The sequence below is a fragment of the Zootermopsis nevadensis genome, unplaced genomic scaffold (assembly GCF_977971745.1).
Source record: "Zootermopsis nevadensis isolate Lab colony 2312 unplaced genomic scaffold, Znev_1.0 Znev_ptg000013l, whole genome shotgun sequence".
Classification (NCBI taxonomy): Eukaryota; Metazoa; Arthropoda; class Insecta; order Blattodea; family Termopsidae; genus Zootermopsis; species Zootermopsis nevadensis.
In genome coordinates, this window is record NW_028259145.1 from 5,687,161 (window position 1) to 5,714,790 (window position 27,630).

A 27,630-nucleotide genomic window follows, 5' to 3' on the forward strand; every position below is an offset into this window, starting at 1 on the left:
CGTCAGAGGACTGCAAGAATGTTCTTACGACGTGGAAGAAAACACTTGTATCCAGATAAACAGGACTGTGGTTTGTGAAGCGACAAACATTAAACCAGAATAAAATCATTTATGTGAAACAAATCCATGCGGTTACTTTACATTACATTACTTTACATAAAATTACATTACATTACTTTACATTACATTCAGCTACCACAGACCCATTTTAAGCGTAACTAATTGAAGTTGAATAAGCAATGTCTTAATCAAACTTATCTCAATTGTAAAGCATGTATAGAGGAAATATTTAGAATAAAGTCAATATATAAACTTCCTTTCCGTATAGACGTATTTACGTCAAATTCTCCGGAACCGTGGTTCCACTATCACTTTTTAACAAAGAACCCACTAAGTAATCTCCGACTTCGCTGCAGTAAACTGACGAAAGAGGGAAAATGAGCAGAATGTAGCATTTCATCAGCAATCTCACTTGTCAGCTTCCTCATAGTTGAAGCCTGTGTCACATGACAGGACTCTCAAAGTGTCCTTCCGCCATAAAATAGTATTATCCTTCAAGGCGTCTCTCAGCACGCCCACTCTAATGTGACGGACCCAACAACATCAGCACAGCACATATAATGTAATTAAGAAATGTAACGCACATCACTTTCGAAATGTTATGCGTACTGATAATTGTTTGCTTTTCATATCACACAAGACAAGAAATTCAAGCCACACTTCACCTTCCAAAGTTCTCAAAAAAATTCCTCTTCCGACATTCATTTATTTTCGGAATACTTTCTGTTGATAGAAAATTGACATCTGTTCTTCCCTGGAATATCTGAACTTAAGAGTTTAAACATAAACCATGTTTTCTAAGATAACTTAATACAAGTCTAAATTCACTGTTAAAATGTATAAGTGGTCTTTTATACGCAAACCTATATTTCTTTAGTTACGAGGTGCGATCGGAAAGTTTACAGACTGTGTCAATATAGGGCGAACCGGAGCTAATCCCTATCTCCGGACCTCCGTAGATAGGGATTAGCTCTATCTAGTGGGCCCAACTGTGTAGGAACCTGAAGACGGAGATAGAGTCCCATCTCCGAAACGTCGTTTTACGTTTTATATTTTATATTTTACTAGACGATGGATAATATCCAAGGAAATTTTTATTCAAATGACTCTGTATTTTTACGTTTAATAATATCTTATTATGTAAAGAATGCATGACAGTCTACCATTCATCGGGGGAAGGGGCGGGCTGGCGCAGAAGATAATTTCGAATTTCAGATGTTCACAAAAAACTAGTCCTGTTCACAACCGGTCCGGAGTTATGGTTGTTTCAAGGTGCACAGGGAAAAATCAACAAAAGTATTAATTAGTTACTTTTACATTTCAAGAGATTCGTCCAGGGTTTTCAATGCAAAGCCATGCTCGTTACAACCCGGACTTCACTACCAGTTGAATCATCTCCCGCGTGTAGGCAGCGGGATTCAAAATCCGATGAAGTAGTTTCACTCTCGTGTTCACTCCGGTCTTCTGAGCCACTCTTTAATCAGACCCTACAGAAAAGAATGAGGGTAAGTGACGTCCGGAAACTGGCAGCCAAGGTACCGACCGAGCCTTGCCGATCAATCAAACTGCTTCCGTACGCCGACGACCAAAACGCGGATGCACACTGAAGGAAGATCTCGCGCTTTGTCCCCAGAGACACGTCCTACATCGAAAGACAGCTGACGTAAGAAGAAACTCAAATCGGTATTGGTAATATTTTCGACAGAAAGTATCATCAGTCCGCAATCTATCGAAGTACACATCCTCAGGGACCTGTTTTCTGCTCTTATATTGTTCGGAACAGTACTGATATTGAACGAACATTATTTTTATTTATCATCCGGATTCAGAGCCCGATATATGGGAGACAGGTCCAGAAACATCAAGTATATTTTATATCATGTAAAAACTTTAATAACGACAATACCATCTGAAAAGAGAACATTTTATTACCCGGCGAACTACAACTCTTAAGAGTCCATCTTTCAAGTCTACTTCCGTTTGCCTGAACAGCAGAATTCGTTTTAACATCGCTATGTGGTAATATTCGCAGACATTTTATTATGAAACTCTCTTGTTGGAAAGAAGTATGAGCATCTTTAATAGCCATCATAAAGTGACAATTATAATTAACGTGTCTCTAAGCCATGACGTAATTAATAAGAACCGCATAAACTCTTAAAGATAAGAAGGCGTGTCTAGGATATTTTCAAAATTATGTTGTCTTCTGTATACGAGGTGCGATCGGAAAGTTTCAAGACTGCGCCTATAAAAACCCGTACACTTATCTCAGGTATTAAATTCATCCATCACCCTCCCCTGGGAGTGAACACAACGATCCCAGCGCCGCTGCCAAGCCTGGAAGCATCCCTGGAAATCTTTCATTGTCAGCCTGTCAAGCACCATCTGCGATTCTGCCTGAATCTCTTCTATCGTCTCATATCTCCTTCCCTTTAGCTGAATTTTCATCTTTGGGAAGAGGAAGAAGTCACACGGAGCTTAGAAAGGAAGTTGGGGTCGGTTCTTGCAAGATCTTTGAGCTCCTGACAAACGAGAAGTCGATTCTGCTTCTGGTCCTCAGACAGGATGCGCCGCATGTGGAGTTCTTCCTTTAGAATCAGCTGACAGGTCCCATAGCCTATCCCAACAATGTCGCACAAGTCGTTGATGGTAAGACGTCGATCTTCGTGAATGGCCTGCCGAATCTTCGTAACATTTTCGGGCGTTGTGCTCGAAGATGGTCGTCCAGAACGCTCGTCATCATCGACAGAGGTTCGGCCATTTTTAAAACGTGAATGCCACACAAAAGTTTGTGCACGACCCATTGCGGACTCCCCAAATGCTTGCTTTAGCATTTCATAGGTTTCCGTAGCCGTTTTGGCGAGTCTTTGGCAAAATTTGATGCACACGCCATTCCGAAATCGCAGGAGGGTCGGTGTAATGCACTACCAAAACGCCCGTAACTAAGAAACAAATGCTAATTCGATGATGCCGGCTGGCACACTGATTCACTATGAATGTAGGCCGCACTCCCTAGCGGCAGAAGCTCGTACTACATCCGGTTCGCCCTCTATTGACACAGTCTTGAAACTTTCCGATCGCACCTCGTACATAATACACGACAAATACTGCAGCTTTATAATCGTATTGCTGTACTGAATCTTCAGAAAGGATAAAATACATAAAATTGCTAATTATCACTTCGAGAGCAGAATTACATACGTAAAACTCTTCTTTCTCCGAAATATATTCCTCCATCTAGCGGCTAAACAACATTACTTATGCCATAATGACTCAAGGACGAGAATTAACAGGAACGTGCACAAAATTTTTCATCCGTGACCACGAACAACGAAAGTTGTCATCCGAGAGTCTCCCTTGTGAACAATGTACAATTTCATGTTACAGTTATAAATAAATTATTGATTTCGTGGAGGTTGGTACTGAATTATTAAACCTAACGACCCAGGAAACTAACTACCGTGCAGGAGGACAACTTAAACACATGGGACTTTCGTTCCGTAGGGTTGCCTACGCAAGGCATGGCGCGGCACATTATTTTAAAGATCTGAAATAAACAAACATCACAGTGCGCAAATTTTCAACACAAGGAAGACAGGTGTAAGCTGACAACTGCACATTAAGTTCACCTTCTGTCTGTTGCGTGAAGCGGAAAGCACGCGACCTTGTTGAAAGTAAAATGAATCTCTTAAGTAAACGCGTAACTTCAGTCTGAATCATTTATTGAAGCCTCCTTCTTCCATATGGCTTTGTTGACTGCAAGGAGTTACCGCCTTGCATTACTTTTTACACAATAAATAGGGCATTGAAATAAACCGAATCCAAAGGCCGGCTCCGAAGACAATCGTCCAAAAACACGAAAGTCTTACAATTTCTACCGACCACAAAGACACGGATGCAGAACGACCAAATACATTAAAACATTATTAATGAGCATATTTTTAAGGTGTGGAAAACCACCAGTTAATAGAAATCTAAATATTCGTGATTATTTGCATCTGGACAGGAAATTCCAAATTTCCTAAGTATGAGTGACCCAAGACCAACGTTTTTTGATCTGTATCCAGCCGAAACCCTTTTCGATTTTCGGTCGGGCCACGGTCCACGTTGAGGGTCCTTCCCGTCAATCTCACAAGACGAATGAGTGTTCAGACAAAACCAAAATTTATGCCAGTGTTTCCATCTAATAAACCCAACACGAAACATTGAACCCAAGGAAAATGGCTGTCTTTTGGATTGTAGCGCCGCGTATTCTGGCAAAAGTTTACCGACGTTTCAGAGGTTCCTGCTGCCTCCATTATCAGGGAACTTCTACCAGAAAACACGGCGCCGCAGACCTGAAGACAGCCATCTTCGTACTCACCCCCGTTAAAACCTCAAATCTTATTCAACCCTAAGTTACGTAAATTTCTCTCCCTACACACTAGTTAACCTATTTTATTTAGTGTTCTGTCTGAGGACAGGTCCATATGAACAGGATCCTTCCATCCTTTTCTCGGACTGGGACCTGTTCATATACGTTCTTGGCAGATGATCCAGAAGTGGTTTGCCATTGCCTTCTTCTGTGTGTGAATGGAGTAATTGTTGGGATGCCACGGAGAAACCGGGGAAGAAGCCCCCGGAGGAAAACTCCGTGTTGCCTAGACCACGGCCTTGCCCAACACAAGTTATAAATTCGGGCACCGCCGGGAATCGAACCCGAGACCCCAGGATTACAAGGCCAGCGTTCTAACCGCTAGACCACCTATCATCATTAAAAATCTTATATCGCGTTCAATGCTACACAACGTCAGTAGTTGATACAGCGCTGTAAAAGTCACTAAACAATCAAGTCAATCGAAAAATACAGCGTTTAAAGGGGATGGCAAATGCTTAATAAAATTTAAATTTGATAATAATTGAGTATTTAAAGCTGTAATGCACGAAAGTAAGATTAAATACACGCGAATGGAAAAGCGGTTTACTAAAAGTGAACCGGTTTGCATGAAAGCAGTCTGCTGGGGGCTGTACCTCGCGATATGTACTATTGAAAGTAGTTTTCCAAAATAATTGATCAATCTATAATTAAGCGATAAAACATATTTCGTTCTGTTGACGTAATACCACATAAATATTGATTAAAACAATCACTGCAAAAAACATTGTACTAATTTGTAGATCCAATTCGCTTAATGGTGTTTTAATGAGTGCACCCGACCGTGATACGTACATATAGATTCAAAGCTGTAGGTCACTCGTTTACAAAGCCTCTAAAACGTACAGCCAAGCTCGAAACTGAATTAAACGTACACAAAGTAACGTCCCATTGGATATTACATGTGGATATGGAAGTACGTTTATGAGGAAACGTAAGACCCCACGAGAGCAGGCAGTGAGACCGCCGAACTAATTTTGCTTTCGTACCATATTATTATTATTCTATAATAATCTAATTTCCTTAATTTATTTAAATTATTATAACAAATATACTAATGTATTTAGTAGCAATTTTCTTTGTGTATTAACGTTCTCCGTACTAATGTATTTTTATATTCTGCTTATTTTTAACTTCTGTTTTTATTGTGTTCGTGTGCTGTATCTGTAATTGGTCTTCTGGCTCTTGATACAGCACACTAATAATAAAGATTTAAATTATTATTATTCTGAATTATTATTATTGTTTTTTATTGTTTAATGTCTTTATTTAGTATTAGGTATCGTATTTATCCCATTAACTTGTGAACTATATTTAGTTTCATTTATTTGTTTGTTTTTGTATTTATAATGTTTTACTTTTATTATTATTGAAATGAATTTAATTATTTATTATATTTTATCCTGTACTCTGGTTTAGTGCTTTCCTGTTATTGGCTTTTGTCAAGCACATAAACAAATTAATTGAATTATTATTGTGGACATTGTTTAAAATTGAACTGATTTTAATTTAATTATTATTTTACTTAGGAATATTATTCAGTTCATTTACTTGTTAATTATTTTGCAATAAATTAATGAATTGAATTATTATAATTACGAAGATTGTACATTTATATATTTAGTACATTGTTTTCTTGTTTTTGTATTGTAATGTTTAATTTTATTATTTTTGACGTAAATACGTCTACACGGAAAGGAAGTTTATATATTGGCTTTATTCTAAATGTTTCCTTTATACATGCTTTACAATTGAGATAAGTTTGATTAAGACTTTGCTTATTTAATTTGAATTAGTTACGCTTAAGATGGGTCTGTGGTAGCTGAATGTAATGTAAAGTAATGTAATGTAAGGTAATGTAATGTAAGGTAAGGTAATGTAATGTGATGTTTTTTTTTGTAGTGTTCTGTCTGACGACAGGTCCATATGAACAGGATCCTTCCATCCTTTTCTCGGACTGGGACCTGTTCATATACGTTCTTGGCAGATGATCCAGAAGTGGTTTGCCATTGCCTTCTTCTGTGTGTGAGTGGAGTAATTGGTGGGATGCCACGGAGAAACCGGGGAAGCCCCCGGAGGAAAACTCCGTGATGCCTAGACCACGGCCTTGCCCAACACAAGTTATAAATTTGAGCACCACCGGGAATTGAACCCGGGACCCCAGGCTTACAAGGCTAGTGTTCTGACAGCTAGACCACCGTGGCGCTAATGTGATGTAAGGTAATGTAATGTAAGGTAATGTAATGAAATGTTTTATAGGTAATAATAATGCTAAGTAAACAGATGAGGCTTCCTTGGTAACATAACAATGCAGTTACACTTTTTCGTAACAGTTTTTCGTAACACATTTTTGCCGAATGACCCTTCCTTATAGACGTATTTACGTCAAAAACTGTTACGAAAAAGTGTAACTAAAAAGTTACAGAAAGATGTGTAAGATCCGTATCAACAAATTGACAACAATGTGTAAATATGGACCGACAACAATGGTCAGCTTGCGTGCATTGTTATGTTACCTAGGAAACGTCATCTGTTTGTTGTGTTACATTACTGCCGTCAACAATCCGCTTTCGTAACAAGATGTATGACATTGAAGATAACATTACATTATATTATATAACAGAGACGTAAATATAATTTAAATATAGAGACGTATTTACGTCAAATTCTCCGGAACCGTGGTTCCACTGTCACTTTTTGTATTGTTATTAGTGCTTGGCTGTTGTCAAGCCGTGTCCACTTACAATATAAGCTGAAATAATATCACACTTTAAAAGTATACACAGGCATAAATACACTAAACAGAGGACTTAAGTAATACAGGGAATGTTTGCAATTTAACTCTTGCAGAAAAGATGGTGTCCTCAGTTTCAGCCTTCCGTCGTATCGCGTTATCAGGTGCGCGCTGAGTTTGTCGTAGCGGGGAAAGGCGAGGAAGTGAATCGCACGACGAGGCACCGTTTTCTAGGACCCTCCCCCCAAACCGGCTTAACAGGAAGGTCTCTAAACAACGTGTAAAAAAACCCATTCAGACAAATAAGCATTTGCCATATTTCCAGCCATTAAAAGAACTGTCCCGCAACCCATCGAATTGAATTTGAAACCCATATTAATATTCACAAATATTCTGTGAAAAAATCTTCGATAAGTGCGATTCAGCATTTAAGTGCTGTTAAAAAGGACGTAGACACGCTCAGTAATAACGTGTGTGTCCTTAATGCTGGTACTCCTGAGGACAGACAAATGGAATGTTCGAAAAGACAAAACCAGCAAACTTTATAGAAAGAGAAAAACATATCGGAGACTTGCACAGGCTCAGAAACGAATTTTAAAATGGTTAGTGGCTTAAACATAACTTGGCATAAGGTGAGAATGTTGATAAACTTGAAAATTCACTCAGCGATTTGAAGAGGTGGAAGACTTGATAAGTTTGCACCAGAAAGATAATAAAATACGAAAACAATTTTCGTCGGCACGACTGAACGGAAGAGATCACTTCGAAGACCCAGGCGGATATTTAGAATACTGAAGTCCACGGCAGGAAAAGAGGGTTGGAGGGTGTGGATTAGATACAACTGGCTCAGGAAAGGGACCAATGGCGGGCTGCTGTGAAGATGGCGTACATCGTGTTCCACACTAGCTGATGGCACTGTTGGATTATCAAAAAGACTACGCCATGGAACCGGTTATTCAGTACTTGCCATCGTATTTTGCAGTACTTGCCTAAAGTTGGCACTCCTGCACCAGAAATTAAGTTAAAGGCATTTAATTATTACCCGTAACGTAAACTGATGTTGATAAGTTACAGTTAATTCAATAATTTGTTTAAATAGAAAATGCAACAGATTCGGTGTGTACAGGACCTGATTTGCATGACAGCTAACAAATTTACAAATGGCGTGTAGTTTATTTCGAATTGACAGGCAAATAAACAGCCAGTGCTGTTAAGATATCGGCGGAACATCTCTCCAGTGGAAGACGCATCATTTTTCTCAGTAAATTTCCTCGTAGAATTTTAAAAGTGCTTTTGGGATGCCAATTACAAACGTGTGCATTATTAATGGATTAAAGGCGAGGTCGTCTGTTTCCTTGGTTAAAGATCACGCTTTGGAAACGTGTGGTGGGTTACAGGTATAACTCTGGGTCCACTTGACCTTCGCATTGGACTCAGGAGAGATTCCAGCTTCAGTCGCTTTACTCTTCAGAAACAAGCCCACAGCACCGATTCGGTAGGAGCCTCAGTGGGCCCCCCAGAGGTCGTGAACAAGAACTCCTGTCTGATAAAAGTCTAATCTTGAACATCATTTTCGCCACAATAATTTAGAACTGCAAACTAATCAGTCTGAGGTCAAACACAGCAAAATGCAAATCTCAGCACTGAAAAAGCCCTGACGAATTCATTTCCGAATTTCATGGGGCGGGAGGAATGCGAACTGCACCTTCTGTGGGAGTGATTTGGTATTTGATGATTTATGATCCAGAATTAATGACAAACGACTGTGGCAGTTGAAAAAAAAAGTCAGATCCGGAGAAGTACTGACCTGCAGGTTCACGTGCTGTAGACTCTGCAAGCTCCTGAAGGCTCCAGACTCGATGCTGCTGATGAGGTTGTTCTGCAGGTGGAGCTCCAAGAGAGCCGGCAGAGGATCGAACACACCGCGTCCGATCTCCACAAGCCGGTTATTCTGCAGTCGCAGTTCCCGCAAGCTGTTCAAGTTCCTGAATGTCCCCGGTTCTAGTCCCTCCAGCCAGTTGCCGTCCAGGCTCAGGGAAGTGAGCTTGTGACCCGTCGCAAACCAGTCTCTAGGGATAGTCCTGATGAAGTTAGAGCTGAGGTGGAGTTGCGCCAGGTTAGGGAGTGATAACAAAGCTTCTGGGTCGACGCGACGGATGGCGTTCTGCTGCAGGTAGACGACAGTCAGGAGCGCAGAGTCCGTGAAGGCGTCGGCAGGCAACTCCAGAATGTTATTCTCAGAAAGGAAGAGTTCCCGCAGCTCCGGCAGGCTCGCGAACACGCCGCTGATGTAGTGGATGTGGTTGTGACTGAGGTCCACAGTGCGAAGTTTCTTGTTGCTGTGAAACGTCGCACCGTCCAGGAACACAACTTTGTTATGGCTCAAGTCCACGGACTCCAGTTCCAGAAGCGACACGAAGGCGTCACTCTGCACAGTCTCGATGGAGTTATAGTAGAGCGACAGAGTGCGGAGAGCTGGCATGGGGTGGAAGCAGTCGGATGGGACGGTTTCAAAATTATTGGAGCTCAGGTCCAGGAACAGCAGCGCGGCCAAGCGCGAGTACCCGTCGTTAGGAATGTCTCCGATCTCGTTCCAGGCCATCCGCAACGAGCGCAAATGCTCTAGCCTGCGCAGAGCCGCCATCGGGAAACTCTGAAGCTTGTTCTCGGCCAGGTCGAGTTCGGTGAGCGATTCCTCCAGCCCCGCGAAGGCGTACTCGCTGGTCTTCTGCAGGAGATTCCCCTTGAGGTTCAACTTGGAGAGGTGGAGTCCGTACAAACTATAGCTGGGCAGGTCTGTGATTTCATTGGCCTCCAGATCAAGTGCCCTTAACTCTGTGAGGCCCGACAGGGCCTTCTGCGGTACCTGCTGTAGGCGGCCGGACACGAGGCTGAGCGACTCGAGGCCGTGCTGCAGCTCGACAAGGCTTTTGTCCGCGAGCTCCGCCAGGCTGGAGTGCGAGATCTGCAGATGGCGGATCACGGCGCCAGGCGGGAACAGCTCGGCCTGAAGCGCTGTCACCTGCTCGTCGAGGTCATAGATGCTGAGCGACTGCACGGGACCGGCCACTTGCAGCAGAACCTCGCGCAGGATCTGCACCGTGGCTCCCGGGCACTCCAGAAACAGTCCGTCTTCGAAGTTGTAGCAGGGACAGGGCGAGGATGATTGCGGGCAAGACGAGCCTCTGGCCAGCAGGGGCAGCCACAGGAGCAGCAGCAGCAGCGGTGGCACATCAGTCATCTCACCGCTGCCATGCTGCACGCTGCCAGCCTGCAACAAATCACCGCCGATGTTAAGAACAATATTAACAAAAATGCCTGAGGAAAATAATCATCATATGTACGAAGCACTTTGCCAGTGAGAATTTCCTTCCTCTGAAACAAATCCCACGACAGCACAAACAATCCCTCCGACTTACTCCTTGCCCACAAACCCAAAAATTCGCAATAATTTAATGTTAATATTTTAGAAATCACTTAAACATTAATCACGTAGCACCTCGTGACAGAAGCAACAGAGATCCGACTTTATCGTAATAATACCAGCGAAGACAGGTTCACATTGAACCCGGCGTGGAACCCCGCAAGAAATATGCTTAAGCAATCAGGAGAAATGCAAAGGAAATTACAAGGAGTACAAAGTTAAAGTCACCCAAGTCATCGGACAGCATTAGAAACCGGATATTACAGGACTAATACGAAAACGGATCTAAGTAACATCCCTTGCGGGTTAGAAATTCACGAAACTCGGATCTTAAAATCATTAAATGAAATAGTAATGACGGTTTGGGTAACTGTGCAGTGGATATGCAACCGAGCAGTCTGAAAAGATTTTCCAGGCTGAGAAGAAGTCATCGCAAATCCCGCGGCAGCGTTAAGTCACACAGACTTCCGAATTTTGACTGCACAGAAAGTTACTGTGAAACACAGATGTTGTATAACGCACAGTCTCAAAGCGAGTGACGATGCAACCAGCTTACGAACGTTAGGATTCACATTATCTTCAATCTATTTAGCGTCCGATACCGACGGCAAATTGCTGATTGGCGAAGAATTAGAACAGCGATTTCAGTATATTTACGATCCACAACTGTTTCCTTGAGATGATTTAGCGCATCAGATATGGATTCAATCCAAGAATTGTTACACCGAGATACCTCGTGTTATCTGTGACTACTGTATGGACGGGATGAGCCGGGATAGCTCAGTCAGTATAGTGACTAGCTACGGGCTGGACGACCGGGGTTCGATCCCCGACGGGGGCAGAGGATTTTTCCTCTAGCCTCTGCGTCCAGACCGGCTCTGGGGCCCACCCAGTCTCCTATACAATGGGTACCGGGGGTCCTTTCCTGGGGGTAAAGCCGGCCGGGGCGTGATGCTGACCACTCCCCCATCTAGTGCCGGGGTCAAGGAAGAGAGGAGCTATACCTCCACTCCCCCCAAGCGCCTACATGGCGTATAGTGGGACAAACTTTACTTTACTTTACTTTACTTTACTTTACTGTATGGACGGGGGGCACGCAGACACCTGGAGGAATCAACTTCATGTTTCTTCTACCATTATCAAAATTCGTGAGGTTCACGGAGAAAAAAACTAGAGGGCATTTGAAAGGAAAGTTAGTGTGCAGCCGAGGAACACTTAAATATTCACACACCACAAATGTAACACGTCATTAAACCTGTTGTAAAGTCAGACTATTATGAAATTTTACAGTCTCACATGGCTCTCCGGGTAACAGAAATTAAAATGTCATAATGAAGAATGGTAAGTCTTGAGATCGCTGCACGAAACATCTCGATGCACGATAAGCTGTCGCCCCAAGAGGCGACGAATATCACGAAATTTAGTATTACTCTCGAGTACAGATCACCATTCATTCGCCAAACTTAAGGTCTTGGTGATATCAATACAAGACAAAACCGGCTGCTCTTAGTTATTATTTGTCTAGGACTTACAGAGAAGTTTTACAGCGGATGCTGAATACGAGGTGCGATCGGAAAGTTTCCAGACTGCGCCTATTAAAAAAAACCCGTACACTTATCTCAGGTATTAAATTCATCCATCACCCTCGAAGTAGTTCCCCTGGGAGTGAACACAACGATCCCATCGCCGCTGCAAAGCCTGGAAGCATCCCTGGAAATCTTTCTTTGTCAGCCTGTCAAGCATCATCTGCGATTCTGCCTGAATCTCTTCTATCGTCTCAAATCTCCTTCACTTTAGCTGAATTTTCATCTTTGGGAAGAGGAAGCAGTTACACGGAGCTTAGAAAGGAAGTTGGGGACGGTTCTTGCAAGATCTTTGAGCTCCTGACAAACGAGAAGTCGATTCTGCTTCTGGTCCTCAGACAGGATGCGTCGCATGTGGAGTTCTTCGTTTAGAATCAGCTGACAGGTCCCATAGCCTATCCCAACAATGTCGCACAAGTCGTTGATGGTACGACGTCGATCTTCGTGAATGGCCTGCCGAGTCTTCGTAACATTTTCGGGCGTTGTGCTCGAAGATGGTCGTCCAGAACGCTCGTCATCATCGACAGAGGTTCGGCCATTTTTAAAACGTGAATGCCACACAAAAGTTTGTGAACGACCCATTGCGGACTCCCCAAATGCTTGCTTTAGCATTTCATAGGTTTCCGTAGCCGTTTTGGCGAGTATTTGGCAAGAGATTCAGGCAGAATCGCAGATGGTGCTTGACAGGCTGACAAAGAAAGATTTCCAGGGATGCTTCCAGGCTTGGCAGCGGCGCTGGGATCGTTGTGTTCACTCCCAGGGGAACTACTTCGAGGGTGATGGATGAATTTAATACCTGAGATAAGTGTACGGGTTTTTATACGCGCAGTCTGGAAACCATCCGATCGCACCTCGTATGTCCACCACCTTCTTGAAGACAGGTGACCTCTTATTTTAGTGGACCTTCTTATGACTTACTACGCAGCCTACAATATTTTTTTATGTCGAGAATAAACGTAGTAAGAAGTGCATAAATGTCTTCCTTTCATCATTAATTGCTTTCCTTAATATTAATGTTAAAATAGACATAAAGGGGATATTTGGAAAAAAACTACACCCTTCAGTTACAAACAGGCATGCTTTATGTGACTTCAATTTCCGTCACAAGAAAAATACAATCTTCGAGGTAATTACTGTCATTAAATTTGTACCTTGCACGAAATGAACCAGTGTTCTCGACGTCGAAAACTGCAGCAGGGAAGAGTGTCCAGCCACTCTTATATTTCAGCGACGTAAAGGCGTTTGGTTTGCTCCCGAGGCACCGAGTCTGTTACTTGAAGCCGCGAGAAATAACGGGAGACGAGGAACGACTTCATTTTATCAGTTCGACTCTTCTGTTACGGTCTGCGCTGACAACCGGAAATGATCGACAGCAGGCCGGATGTGACGACATCAAGAACCTAAACTCTCCACTTAAATTGATTGCTGGAGTGGGCAGTACAGTCGGGTGAACGTAATAATAATCACCGAATTGTCCTGACGACTGTACTCTGCTACGTCCACGACGACGTACTCTGATCGTTCAAACGGGAGGAGCATTCTATCGCCCGTTATTTATCACGAACGTTAGAGACAAATACAACGTCGAAAGTTTTATAATACGCCGTACCACGAGAATTCTAATACACCCGTTGATAGAAAAAATCACGAATCCTACGTCATAAAATGATGGCTACAATTCAATACAATTCGATTGGATCAATAACCACACAATAACACAAGGACCACGCAGGTCACGTCATGTTACCTGCCCGCGCCGTCCGCCGCCAGTCGTCTTTAAACTGTACGTCTTTTGCACATGTGCAGCGAGTGTTCACTGTTAAACACTACGTGGCATCTCGTTCTTGCTTGACTCGCCGGAATGAATTGATCGATACACTTCCCCAATATCTCGTCTGGTGAATCGTTTCTTCTTCACGAAAGTTAACATTGTTTTTTATTTTCTGATTTCTCTGTAATATACATTTTGATGAATAAAACCTGTGAGGGGAAGGTTGTCTCACTTTTGGATCATCCTGTACTGGGGTAATGGTTCACGGCGAGAATCGATACATGTGACATCAATGTTGTCCTCTTGTTAAGAAAAAATCTCATTGCAGATCAACTCACCACTCTTTATACGATGCTCGTGTCTAAAAATTGCAGTGAATTTTAATGTGGTCCATGCTTCGACAAGCGATGGTCAGTGCTTCCCTGAGTCTGCAAATGGTGAAAGCCCCTGTTATGAAGAGGAGGAGGAAGACGAGGAAGAGGAGGAAGGAGGAGGAAGAGGAGTAAGGGGAGGAGAAGGAGGAGGAAGAGGAGGAGGAAGGGGAGGAAGAGGAGGAGGAAGAGAAGGAAGAGGAGGAGGAAGGAGGAGGAAGAAGAGGAGGAAGGAGGAGGAAGACGAGGAAGGAGGAGGAAGAGGAGGAAGAGGAGGAAGAGGAGGAGGAGAAAGAGGAGGAGGAGGAAGAGGAGGAGGAGGAAGAGGAGGAGGAAGAGGAAGAGGAGGAAGAGGAGGGAGAGGAGGAAGAGAAGGAAGAGGAGGAGGAAGAGGAGGGAGAGGAGGAAGAGGAGGAAGAGGAGGAGGAAGGGGGAGGAAGAGGAGGAGGAAGAGGAGGAGGAAGGAGGAGGAAGAAGAGGAGGAAGATGAGGAAGGGGGGAGGAAGAGGGGGAGGAAGAGGGGGAGGAAGGGGGAGGAAGAGGAGGAAGAGGAGGATTCTTTACGAATTGCGAATTGCCTCACACATTTAAATACTGACATCTTTTCCATTCCACAGCAAGACTGGATAGGTGCTCCATTTGGTACACATTAAATAAAATAAATAAATCCGTGGCGTAACAGATCCAGAGAGCCAAAGATTACGAATGTGTTCTTCACGCAAGACCACGATATCAGGTCACTGTTGCCCCATAGGTTATTCTCGCACAAATGCGGTCCCAGGTCATTGTTGGGTAGCGATGTTTTCCAACAATAACCTTGCGTCGTGTTTGAACTGATCTGATCCTGGTATAACTGTTGCTCAAGAATGTATGCCTGTGATGGACACAATTATTGAGCAACAATGGTTTCTAATGGCGAGACAATGCATTGAAACGTATGGACTACAAATTGGGAGGATTACCTCGGCCTATCGGATCGAAGAGAAAAACAGGCGTCTCCATCCTTTATTCTGACGAAGGACGATTCAACCTCACTTTTTAAAGTTTAAAGATTTTAAGGCTTAAACAACTGGCGATGGATAATGTTCCAAAACACAGAAAACAGAAGTTCACCAGGATATTTTTCTAGCATGTGAAATCGCTAGAGTAAATGGAATTCGACTGTGTTGGCTGACTGCTACTCTCAGCAAGTTGCAGAAGCAGCTCCAGATATATAGAAGACTTATTTTGATTTTTCACTGGTTATTTCCTGAGGTCCCAACGAACTGGCCTTTCTTAAGGCCCACGTTCTCGAGCTGGCCTTGGCCGTCCTAACAACACCCGAACCGGGGTAGTTTCGCCGAGGCCTCCGCTAAGGCACAACGGTGAGGAATATGACCCGCGGGTGAGTGCCAACCCGGATATGGAGAGAAGGGAAGACTTCGCTCTCCTAGAAGACAGTCCGAGCTGTCACGTGCAAGTGCGAAGCCACTGAATCGAACTCGTCCAGTTCTGAGGCTTCGTTGCAACATTCCTCAAGCCGAAATGCGCCCGGGTCACTAACCGAAGCTGCGTTCGCGCCTCCACCTGCAAAGGAAAATGGGAGAAGGTGGCAGAATTTACCGCATCGACGGGTGAACTCCCCACGACAAAAGAAGGACGTCACGGTGAGCATAATCGCTAACGGTAGCTCACCCCGCCGCACTTAACACATCAAAAAAGATGCTGAAACCCATAGGATAGGGCACCGGCTCTCTGTCAGTAAGCGCTGATTTGAAGAAAGCGGCACAGAGGCGAGCCTTTCCCAGGAATACGGTGACGTACACCACGAGAAAAACACTCACTGGCACCACTACTGGTTAGCATCTCTACTTCAGCCCTGAAGATGATCACCAATCTACACGGCGTAAAAACCCATAACATCACCACTAACCGATTTAATATTCGTAACTAATTATAAAAGACCTATGTAAACACGTATTTTGTGAAAAGAGAACCATGGAAACTGGGCCACCTTAAATTTAAATTTATAACGAGAAGGTTTTACGTGGCACCCGGCCGATAACAAGTCTTTCATCTGGTGATAATTTTATGGAATTTTAGCCGCCACGTTCTCGGTTAAATTATGTAAGAGAATACATCCACCAAAGGTCAATACAAAATGGGACCTAGTCCGCCATCTACGTTAATGTCCAAATCAAAAAGTACTTTGATAACGAATGATAAATTACAGTTAAAAACAAACTAAATGAAAAACTACGTGGGGCAAAGTGTCCTCGATAAGCTGATGATCGCCCAGCCTCTGATTTAATGAAAGGTTTTGTTACTGTGTTCATCAGAGGCGGTGACCATATGAAGTTCTGACGAAAATGCATCCAGTCCTCAACCTAGTAGCAATTTAGGAAAGTTCTCGCCCATCCGTCTCGATCTCCTTTCCTGACCTTTGTGCCAAACTTTTGTGTTTATTTCTCAACTCCCCATGCGTACTACATTTTCCGCCCATCCCATTCCTTCCTCCTTTATGTCATAGCTCATACACCACAAAAACTCGTTCAGAAGAAGTCGAAGTTCTTATTTATTTAACAAAGAATCTGATTCGTTAAACGTGCAGGGTCTTACACAAATGCTGAATCTTGCAGGCCTGTTTCCAAATCAAATAAGATAAGCTAATCGGCGCTAGTACAGAAGGCAAGATATTTGTTGCTATTATAATAGAACCACAAATGAAAACGACATTAATCCGTTTGATTCCACAAATTGTAGGAGGAGGGCAGGGACCGTTGTCGTGCAAACATCGCAAGGGGCCATTTTGGTACTGTGGTCAACCGACTTGTAGTTGTAGATTCAAGCAACGACACGCTGAAAGTTCGAAACTCAAATATTTGCCGCATTTTCGAACAGCAGCGCCTTGTTGAAAGTACGTGAAATAGTTGGAGTCCTGTTATCTCGGGTTTGTGGTGTGGTAAACAAATATTAGCTTGCAAAAACCAAAGTGATGTACGATACATGAAAACTCGTTCAACTGTTCACGTGGATCGCTGTGCACACAGACTGCATGCGGGAAGAACATGTGTGTACTCATCCCGCTTTTCCCAAAGTCGCTTAAAAGAGGTACGCAAAATTTCATGTTACTAGAATGAAGCAAAATTCTTTATCTAAAGAACGCGCGACTGACTTATAGGAGGATTTGTGGAAAAAAATCGCTGTTTTACGTTTTCGACACCAGATGGTCGGGAGCGGTGAAATTGTCAGTTATCTCGTGAGAAAGCAGTCGATTTGTGGAGGCACTAGCTCCGAGTTGAACAACACAAGTTCGATTCTAGGCTGGGTCAGGATAAATTTCCTTTGCCAGCTGACGGATACAACGGTAATTCGCGTCGGTCACCTTTGACACTTAATCGTGTCAACGATGAAATGACCCACCATCGAAAGGCGTGCATACGGCATGAAACACCGGCGACATTATTAACACTGTAAATATTTTTCGACAGGTAAAATGGTAATTCAGCTGTGCCAGTCATCGGGTGTAATTATGATGCTTGTTAGTTCTATTTCCAGTGTATGATCATCAAGACATCGTCTTCAGAGACGTAAAACAGCACAGAACGAGCTTAAAACTCTTAAGTACAAACAGAATTGTGTGCCTTTCCACTCTTGGTAATTGCCGTGACAATACGCGTTTTGCAAAACAAACAAGGAACACGCAAAGAGATCGCTCGTTGCTTCAGCTTCGAAATGCATCTCTCGACACGACAGTGTTTACCGTCGCATTATCCCGGAGACGCATTGACATAAACAAAGACTCAGGCGGTTAGTCGCCGGTTTATCACCACGGAGACACGGGTTCACTCCCCAGGGCAGTCCACGCGGGATCTGTGTTGAACAAAATGGCACTGGGGAATGTTTTCCACCGAGACCTTCGGCTTTATCCTGTCAATGTCATTACGCTGCCACTCCACTCTCTCTCTCTCTCTCTCTCTCTCGTGTCATATGGGGGATGGACAATGGGCCTATTAGTGGGCGCAGTTCAACAGGCGCAGGCCATCGCAACAACAAGTAGGCCACGTCGTAAAATTCCAGACAACAAACGCGAAGTACAAAAACATAACAGACGACAAACGGCACAGTAAGTGAACACGACTCAAGAGGGAAGCCACGGGGGATACTGAGAGCAATCCTTCCATAACTTATTCTTCTTCTCCTCCTTCTCTCGGTGTACGCGGGCATCGTTTAATTACGGAGACTCCTACCAACTATTAGTACGCTCAACAAATCAAGACTTTCCACGCCCTTTACGTAACCCTATGGTTCATTATAGTGTTCCAAAGACCTACCACCACTTCGTAATTCAAACGCACTGACATTATTTCCGTAAGATCGATTTTAATAATGCTATTCCAACGAACCGTGCCACGGTGGTCTAGCGGTTAGAACGCTGGCCTTGTAATCCTGGGGTCTCGGGTTCGATTCCCGGCGGTGCCCGAATTTATAACTTGTGTTGGGCAAGGCCGTGGTCTAGGCAACACCGAGTTTTCCTCCGTGGCATCCCAACAATTACTCCATTCACACACAGAAGAAGGCAATGGCAAACCACTTCTGGATCATCTGCCAAGAACGTATATGAACAGGTCCCAATCCGAGAAAAGGATGGAAGGATCCTGTTCATATGGACCTGTCGGCAGACAGAACACTACAAATAAAAATTCCAACGAAGCCCACTTGTTCTGTTGAATCACTTGCCTTCAGCATTCGCAACCAACATTTTGTATGTATTTCCTATTGCATCCATGAATTCTACATGTCTCGCCCATCTCATGCTCCTCGATTATAGCCTCCTAAAAACTACGAACCTCCTCTTTAAGGGATCTTTTCCAGTGTCCTGTCACTCCATCCCTCACAGGGTCAAATGCTCTTCTTAAAGCGCCTTATCTTCAAACACCATCAATCTGTGTTCTTCAGACCACATTTCACGTCCGCAAAAAACAAAAGCCAACATTATAGCGTTGTGTACTTTAAAAAAGTCCCCTCGACAGTGGTCGCTACGGATCACTTTTCCGATACCGCTAGTTCGGGTCGGATAGCCGCCACTTCTCGAAGACCCCTTATTTGTTTTTATCGAGGTGAAAGAATCGACGGAAATTCTCCCCTAGGAGATAGCCTACCTGTTCAAAGGTTTCGGGAAACATCGAAAAGGTCAGCCATTCGACCAGAGCCTGCCTCTGACGGATGAGACTAAATAATAATCAGAAGAGAGTGGCTGGCTTCAGCTACTAACGTAAAACGAATTCAATCTCATTAAACTAGAGGGAAACATATTTTGAATTTTTTTTTTAAATTCAAGCTCCCACACACCAACTTGCCGCTACTGTAAAGGACGGACCTATTAGCCAATAACAAAAAAAAAAAAACATTTACATTTTTTTAAAGAAATTATCTGCTCTAAGAACTAAAACGTGTGATTATTTGTGCAACTGGCAGTCATAAGGAGTAAGTGCATTTCATGACTTCCGAACTATAAAACAGTGTGAGGATTAAGTGTACAAAGCTGAAGCTTATAGAAACGTACAATTATTATACAGCTCCCTAGCACTTACCTAAAATTCATTTTTGCAACAAAATTAAAATATTTCGCCCTTCCGAAATCACTTGGACCTCCATTTCGACACTTCTCCCAACCAACCGTAGCATTTAATCCCGATAATCCACTTGTTGACCGTCACGGTGGTCTTGCGGTTAGAACGCTGGCCTTGTAATCCTGAGGTCTCGGGTTCGATTCCCGGCGGTGCCCGAATTTATAACTTGTGCCGTGGTCTAGGCAACACGGAGTTTTCCTCCGGGGGCTTCCCCGGTTTCTCCGTGGCATCCCAACAATTACTCCATTCACACACAGAAGAAGGCAATGGCAAACCACTTCTGGATCATCTGCCAAGAACGTATATGAACAGGTCCCAGTCCGAGAAGAGAAAAGGATGGAAGGATCCTGTTCATATGGACCTGTCGTCAGACAGAACACTAAATAAATAAATAAAAAATAATCCACTTGTTATCCCTGCCTCTAGTAAGGACTGTTTCCAGTCTCTGTCCAGTATCACTGCTCTCAGATCGTCATAAACTCACATGAGAGGGCAGCGCACGGTCTAGCAATATCTCCGTTTCACCAACATAAAATGGAGGCCGTGTACTTAATATAACTTCCGAAGACACAACTGTGTAGAAGCAGACACATAAGAAGCATCTTTCTTCCTTCCGTCGCTCTCTGTTCATTCCTTTTCAAACCTGTTCGCCTTTTACCCTCTCGATGTTCCTCCGCAAGAACCAGTTCGCTTTGAATCTCGATCCGAGGTTCAGAGGTCGTCCGTCTAATCGAGATGTAGAATAGGAACAATTTTCGACACTGTTTATTTAACGGGGTAGAACAGTAACGACTATGTACATAACTAATTGAGAAACTCTAAAGATAAGAGCGTCCATGTTATCCTGTTCTTCTTGTCTCTTGCAGGAGCTAAAAGCCTGGAAGGGCGACTGACGACGACTCACTGGCAGTAATTCTGCAAGGTCAGAAGAGCCATACCGCATATTTACAGCGTCACCCCCACACTCTCACGTCAGATGACGCATTCGCGTGGCGTCTCTCAGCCTCGTATCATCTCTAAGCTACAGCACTGCCTTCTGATGGCCTCAGACATCAGGCTCTGATGAGAACAAGTGACAGTCGTCACCTATCTTACGACAACGTACAGCCCACATTTGCTTTAGAGAGCGTCAATGCGATTTACGTTACTCATTTGTGGGGTTAGGGCCTTCACTCTGAACAATATTTTCCTCTTTGATTTAAAATGTGCCCTTCGATTATATTCTATTTCCGTTCGTGTTTTTAGAACACGCGCATGCATCAAAACACACATTTGTTTATCCACGTATATTTACCTTCTTCAGACCCTGAATCGACAATTATCCGAATCTCGACTTCCTGTGTGTATCGCGGCCGAACCTCCTTGCAGGAGAACGCAGCTACGTATGCCACCAAGACATACTTGAAGATGGAGACGGCAGTGACGAGGAGAATGAGAAGCAAGAGAAGAAGGGAAGTGAAGGAAGGAAGGAAGGAAGGATGGAGAGAGCCACGGAGAACAAATGAAGGACATGAAAACAGAAAAGCAAGGAAGAAAATGCATAGAAAATGAAATATAACAACACGCTCTAATAGAATCTCGGTCGGCTGTTTAATGAAGTGTTACTCCGAAAATATACAACTACTTTATTATTATTATTAGTGTTCTGTCTGACGACAGGTCCATATGAACAGGATCCTTCCATCCTTTTCTCGGACTGGGACCTGTTCATATACGTTCTTGGCAGATGATCCAGAAGTGGTTTGCCATTGCCTTCTTCTGTGTGTGAATGGAGTAACTGTTGGGATGCCACGGAGGAAAACTCCGTGTTGCCTAGACCACGGCCTTGCCCAACACAAGTTATAAATTCGTGCACCGCCGGGAATCGAACCCGAGACCCCAGGATTACAAGGCCAGCGTTCTAACCGCTAGACCACCTCATCTTATTATTATTTAGTGTTCTGTCTGACGACAGGTCCATATGAACAGGATCCTTCCATCCTTTTCTCGGACTGGGACCTGTTCATATACGTTCTTGGCAGATGATCCAGAAGTGGTTTGCCATTGCCTTCTTCTGTGTGTGGACTGTGGACAGGGCGCAACGGAATAAGAATTTTATGAAGACGTTGGTCAACATTTCGGTTTCGTAACAACAGGGCATATGTCGATCAGCTTAAAGTCCGTCTGATTCACAAGGAGGACACTAAAATATGCAATTAGTGGGCACGATAAGAATCAGATTGGTCGTGATTTTATCTGTGGGCCTAATGTCAAAGCTGGAAAGCATCAGGAAGGAGGGAGGGAGAGAGAGAGAGAGAGAGAGAGAGAGAGACAGACAGACAGACACGCTATAAAATAAAACTGCGGTTTTCCTAAACGCCGAACTGTACGCGCAGTTTGCCCTCTGAAGTGAGACGTCTTCCTGCAGTTCAATACAAGTTGGCATCTGCTCCTTTCAAGCAGACTTCTCAGTCGGTTTCTGGACATCTGATGCGTCGACTCAAACCAACAACGGCATAAGACACTTCAATTAATATGCGACGATGCCACAGCATTCTGATAGATTTGTTCGAATCTTCCGTCAATAACATGTGTTACCGACATGCAACGACATCGAAACGTCAGCCGAAAGGTCTCCGAGAAAGTATTTTGCGTTTCTGAGCCGGTCCGTTTTCGTTCGGCGTAAACAGAGAGACAACATTCCTCAGCAAAGTGAAATGAACGCATAAAAAATAATACAATATTCGGGGTAAACCTAGATTTTTACGATCCCTTCCGAATGTGACAATCTTAACTGTGACAGATGGCAATAAGGCGAGATTTTTAAGTTCTCACGACCTTCAGAATTAAAGGAACAGTCTTCTGGAATGTTGCATCTTGCAGTGTGGTAGAAATTTACCGATATTTCAGTGGTGCCTGCTGGATCTTTTTCAGGGCGACGAGTAAACCGCGCAAGGTACTGGCGAGAGAAAGCGAGCTGACATGTACCCACATCCATCATAAACGCCGGCTCATAAAGATGGAAAGTCAGACATACGGACACTCGACGAACCCCATAAAATAAATCCGGAGAACTTACAGAACATTACAAAAATGTTTATGTGCTACAAAAAACTCACCGCCTGGCTAAAAATTACCATACGACTTCATTATGAGCTGCATTCACCCTGTTCAGAATAAAGGGTGAAGACTTCCTTATGGAATTACATCATAACTTAAATTTGTAGTTTAAATGCGTCATGTTTGTGCTTAATTCAGTGGTATATTTATTTATTTCCGTCAGTACACAAACTTAGTAATTAAAATAGGTGTTATAAAAGTTAAAATCATAACTTAAATGTGGCGAATATTAATATTTTCATGTTCCATCGTTTGTATCGTGTCTTTAAACCTTTGCGACTCGAAGTTCGTGTACATAATATTTATGAATTCAGTCCGTACCGCAAAGAAAACACGACACTTTACCATCACATAAATCAACTGGTTAACGCTGTTTAAAGAAATAATAGCTTTTTACATTGAGAATCATACGAAACGCACCAATACAAAATATAGAGTCAATGACTGTTAAAGCAGGTGGTACATATAGTTACCACTGGGTTCTAAAGGGTTAAGATGCCATGATGGCTGACAGTACATTATCTGGCGATCTGATGTATCTGTAAGGAGCAGAAGTTCAACGTTTCATAGACCTTCTCTGTATCTGAATTATTTTCACTTCTACTCCGAATTGACAAGCGAGGATTTAATTCCTCTGTACTGTTCTTCTAAGGAAATGTACGCGGGAAGATATTCACTAATTGTAAGTTCCGTCACATATTTAAAACCTCATTACGCTTAATCATACAGTCGACCTTTGTATGTATTTTAACAAGACACTTACATCTTCGTTTTCCGTTTTAATGGTCACTTGAGACCACGGAAATGGTCTACTGTAACAGACCAAGACCGATTATGAATTTTATACACCACTCTGATTCTAAAAGAAGAATACATTCTTTTTAAAGAAATATTCAGTTGCCACAGGAAGATCAAGATTCTCTTCACAGAAAATGTACGCTGCTTGACTCATTGCACAGCTTCTGCTTGTCGTACGAGGTGCGATCAGAAAGTTTCTAGACTGCGCCTATAAAAACCCGTACACTTATCTCAGGTATTAAATTTATCCATCACCCTCGAAGTAGTCCCCCTGGGAGTGAACATAACGATTCCAGCGCCGCTGCCAAGCCTGGAAGCATCCCTGGAAATCTTTCTTTGTCAGCCTGTCAAGCACCATCTGCGATTCTGCCTGAATCTCTTCTATCGTCTCAAATCTCCTTCCCTTTAGCTGAATTTTCATCTTTGGGAAGAGGAAGAAGTCACACGGAGCGGGATGACGGCTATGGTGTTTGAGGTCAAAAACCGCCGAACTTTGAGGGCGGTGTGCGCTGGCGCGTTATCATGATGCGTTGCATGTGGAGTTCTTCCTTTAGAATCAGCTGACAGGTCCCATAGCCTATCCCAACAATGTCGCACAAGTCGTTGATGGTACGACGTCGATCTTCGTGAATGGCCTGCCGAATCTTCGTAACATTTTCGGGCGTTGTGCTCGAAGATGGTCGTCCAGAACGCTCGTCATCATCGACAGAGGTTCGGCCATTTTTAAAACGTGAATGCCACACAAAAGTTTGTGCACGACCCATTGCGGACTCCCCAAATGCTTGCTTTAGCATTTCATAGGTTTCCGTAGCCGTTTTGGCGAGTCTTTGGCAAGAGATTCAGGCAGAATCGCAGATGGTGCTTGACAGGCTGACAAAGAAAGATTTCCAGGGATGCTTCCAGGCTTGGCAGCGGCGCTGGGATCGTTGTGTTCACTCCCAGGGAAACTACTTCGAGGGTGATGGATGAATTTAATACCTGAGATAAGTGTACGGGTTTTTATACGCGCAGTCTGGAAACCTTCCGATCGCACCTCGTATATGACGGTGAATAAATTTAGTAGTAATTTAATTTTAAACTTGAAAGCGTTATTCTGAGATGTACTCTGAAGACGCGACAGGACCCTTACAATAAAGTTGTCCTCTTACCAAGCAAACACGAGTCCACCGTTTGCATGTAACACATTCCACCCACTGCCAATGGGGGTGACTAAATCCGCAAGTATAAACGCAGACGGGGTGAAACCACCCACTTTTTTATTATGATGAACTGTCATCTTCGCAAAGAACTTTCTCCTTTTATTAGTTTTGACGTTGTTACGGCGTTGTCAATAACACTGACATTGTGTGTTGTGTGCCACGTAGTATTTTACGTGTCCCCCAGCGATTCAGAGAAACCCCGCCCCTATCACACAAGGGTTGTTGATATTACACGGCGAAACAACCCCGAGATCATCTATCTATATTTATTTCAATTTCTGTGCCTACATTTTTTGTTGGTTTTGTTTTAGAAATATGTTTTGCAATTTTGTAAGTTCTCCCAGCGCTACTTCTTCCGGAGTCATGGTCAGAATCGAAATAATTCATTTACTTTGCCTCCACGATTCACTGAAGTGAGACTCAAATCGCTTCTGGACGACAGACAACTAGCAGAGGGGAATTCTGCATTTCTCTGCTCCTCAGTCCTGTGAATTATTTGCGTGATGCCGCTGGTGAGTGCTGATGGAACCAGCCCTGGAGAAGTGTTGCTGACGGTCAGAGTACGACACACAACTCCTACAAAACGTGTCTCTTCGCTCGGCCTTTGCATGCATTTCGGTTGAATGACCAAATTCCAGAGGTGGAAGATTCTAAACAGGGTTTTCTAAGCTGCAGCGAGAGACAGTTAAGTAGCCATGAATTACGAATACTGTCAAAGATCATGTGAGTTCCTGAATGGCTTTTCGTCGACGAACGCACGGCTAAGTTGACGAAACTTGCCAAAAGCAATGACATCTGAAGGATAAAGGCGGTGAGCGAAGGGAGTGGAAAGCGACACCTACCATTCTCTTGCAGAAGTATGTTTATGACAATTAGAAATGACTTCAGTAACTATCGAGTAGTAGCAACAGCAGTGGCGTCAATTCCGCACACTTGAACCGAGCTCTCAGTTCATAAGCAACCGCTTAGCTATTCTCCTGAACTTTCCCCGTCCAACACGAAGCATAAGTGTTCTCAGCACTCTCGAAGCAGCAGTTTTTATCAATTATTTTTCTCTCGGTTTCATATAAAGCGCACAAAACTCAGCTGCTGTGGTCAGTCGTAACTTGTTACGAACGTCACTGCTGTGTCTCTCCCCGTGACGCGATTGTGGGTAATATGCTTTGCCATTTCAAAACCACAACAAGAAACCGATTTAAATCGCCAACAACTAAAATTTACGTCATTTAATGTATCGTAACGTTACAAACCCTAACCTGTAGTACAGTTGAAGAATTTCAGGGAAAGCAGAACACTGCCTCGTTTTAAAAAGCACATTGCATGATGCCTGTGTCATCGGGGCGGTGAGCACACCTCAAGGACCTATAAAACGTCGGTAAACTTGTACCAGGTTACACGGCGCTATAACCCAGAAGACAGGCATCTTCGAACTCAACGCCGTGAGAACATTAAACCCCACTTTAAAAAAAAACGTCACAATGATGTCATCAAAGCTTACAAAAACTGCTGCATTCAGAGCTGTGTTTTAAATTGAGAACACTAACTAGATGGCTTACCGAACCCGAAGGTTCATCACCGAATTAACCAAAGCCCTCCACCGGACCCTGTCCTGGGCCAACAAAATCCAGTCTCCTTCGACTCTTATCTCCCATAGATCCCGCCTGAGATTATCCTCCCATCTACGTGTAGGTCTCCCCAGCGGTCTCTTCCCCTCAGGCTTCCCAAATAGTGGACCCTACCAACCAGATGGCTTACCGAACCCGAAGGTTCATCACCGAATTAACCAAAGCCCTCCACCGGACCCTGTCCTGGGCCAACAAAATCCAGTCTCCTTCAACTCCTATCTCCCATAGATCCCGCCTGACATTATCCTTCCATCTACGTCTAGATCTCCCCAGCGGTCTCTTTCCCTCAGGCTTCCCAACCAACACCCGGTGCACAACTCTTGTCCCATCCATGCGCGCTACATGCCCCGCCCATCTCATTCTTCTCGACTTAATCACCCTGACAATATTGGGGGAGGAGTACAGATTTTTAAGTTCGTCATTATGCAGTTTTATGGAGAACACTGCAGTTCAAAATCTATGGGGGAGGGGGTGTGGACTTAAAGTGTAGGGCTATCATATTGATTTTAAAGATGAATGCGCGTGTGATATCGCAAAGTTCTGTATTGCGTTTTCTGTGCAAGTATCTTGGAAATAAGAAAATATGCAATTTAAAACGTTATCACAGTTCTGTACAATCTGATTTCTCAGATAAATTTCCACCGAGTTGTGGAAAGAGGCAAGCCTTATGGGACAACACATAATGACCTTAAAGAAATAAATGTTTAGACGTGAACTCACTATCAGTGGATGTTGTCAGTGGCCGAGATTTTAGCCCTGAATATGAAGTCACTCAGCGACGCCAAGATGGTTAAAGATAGTGCGATAGAACTGTGCAATACACTACTTTCATCTAGAAAAAAAAACAGATATCAGACACGTAACAAATCTGGTTATCCAAACTCTTAACTCTGTTCGAGCTACAGAACCCAATCGTCGACTCTTTAAGGAGATTCTTCGG

General features: G+C 43.5%; 1 protein-coding gene across 10 annotated transcripts in view; it reads right to left on the minus strand.

Moving 5' to 3' along the window:
* The window catches only part of LOC110834417 (uncharacterized), a 206,668-nt gene that overhangs the window by 47,468 nt on the left and 131,570 nt on the right, over positions 1–27,630 (minus strand). For all 10 annotated transcript variants that reach the window (XR_015535049.1, XM_087348499.1, XM_087348497.1 and 7 more), the window contains one exon: positions 9,016–10,479. Coding sequence is in view for 9 of the 10 variants with exons in the window: in XM_087348499.1 (XP_087204625.1) it covers positions 9,016–10,449 (1,434 nt within the window). In the remaining variant the exon portion in view is untranslated. The remainder of the gene's footprint in view (positions 1–9,015; positions 10,480–27,630) is intronic.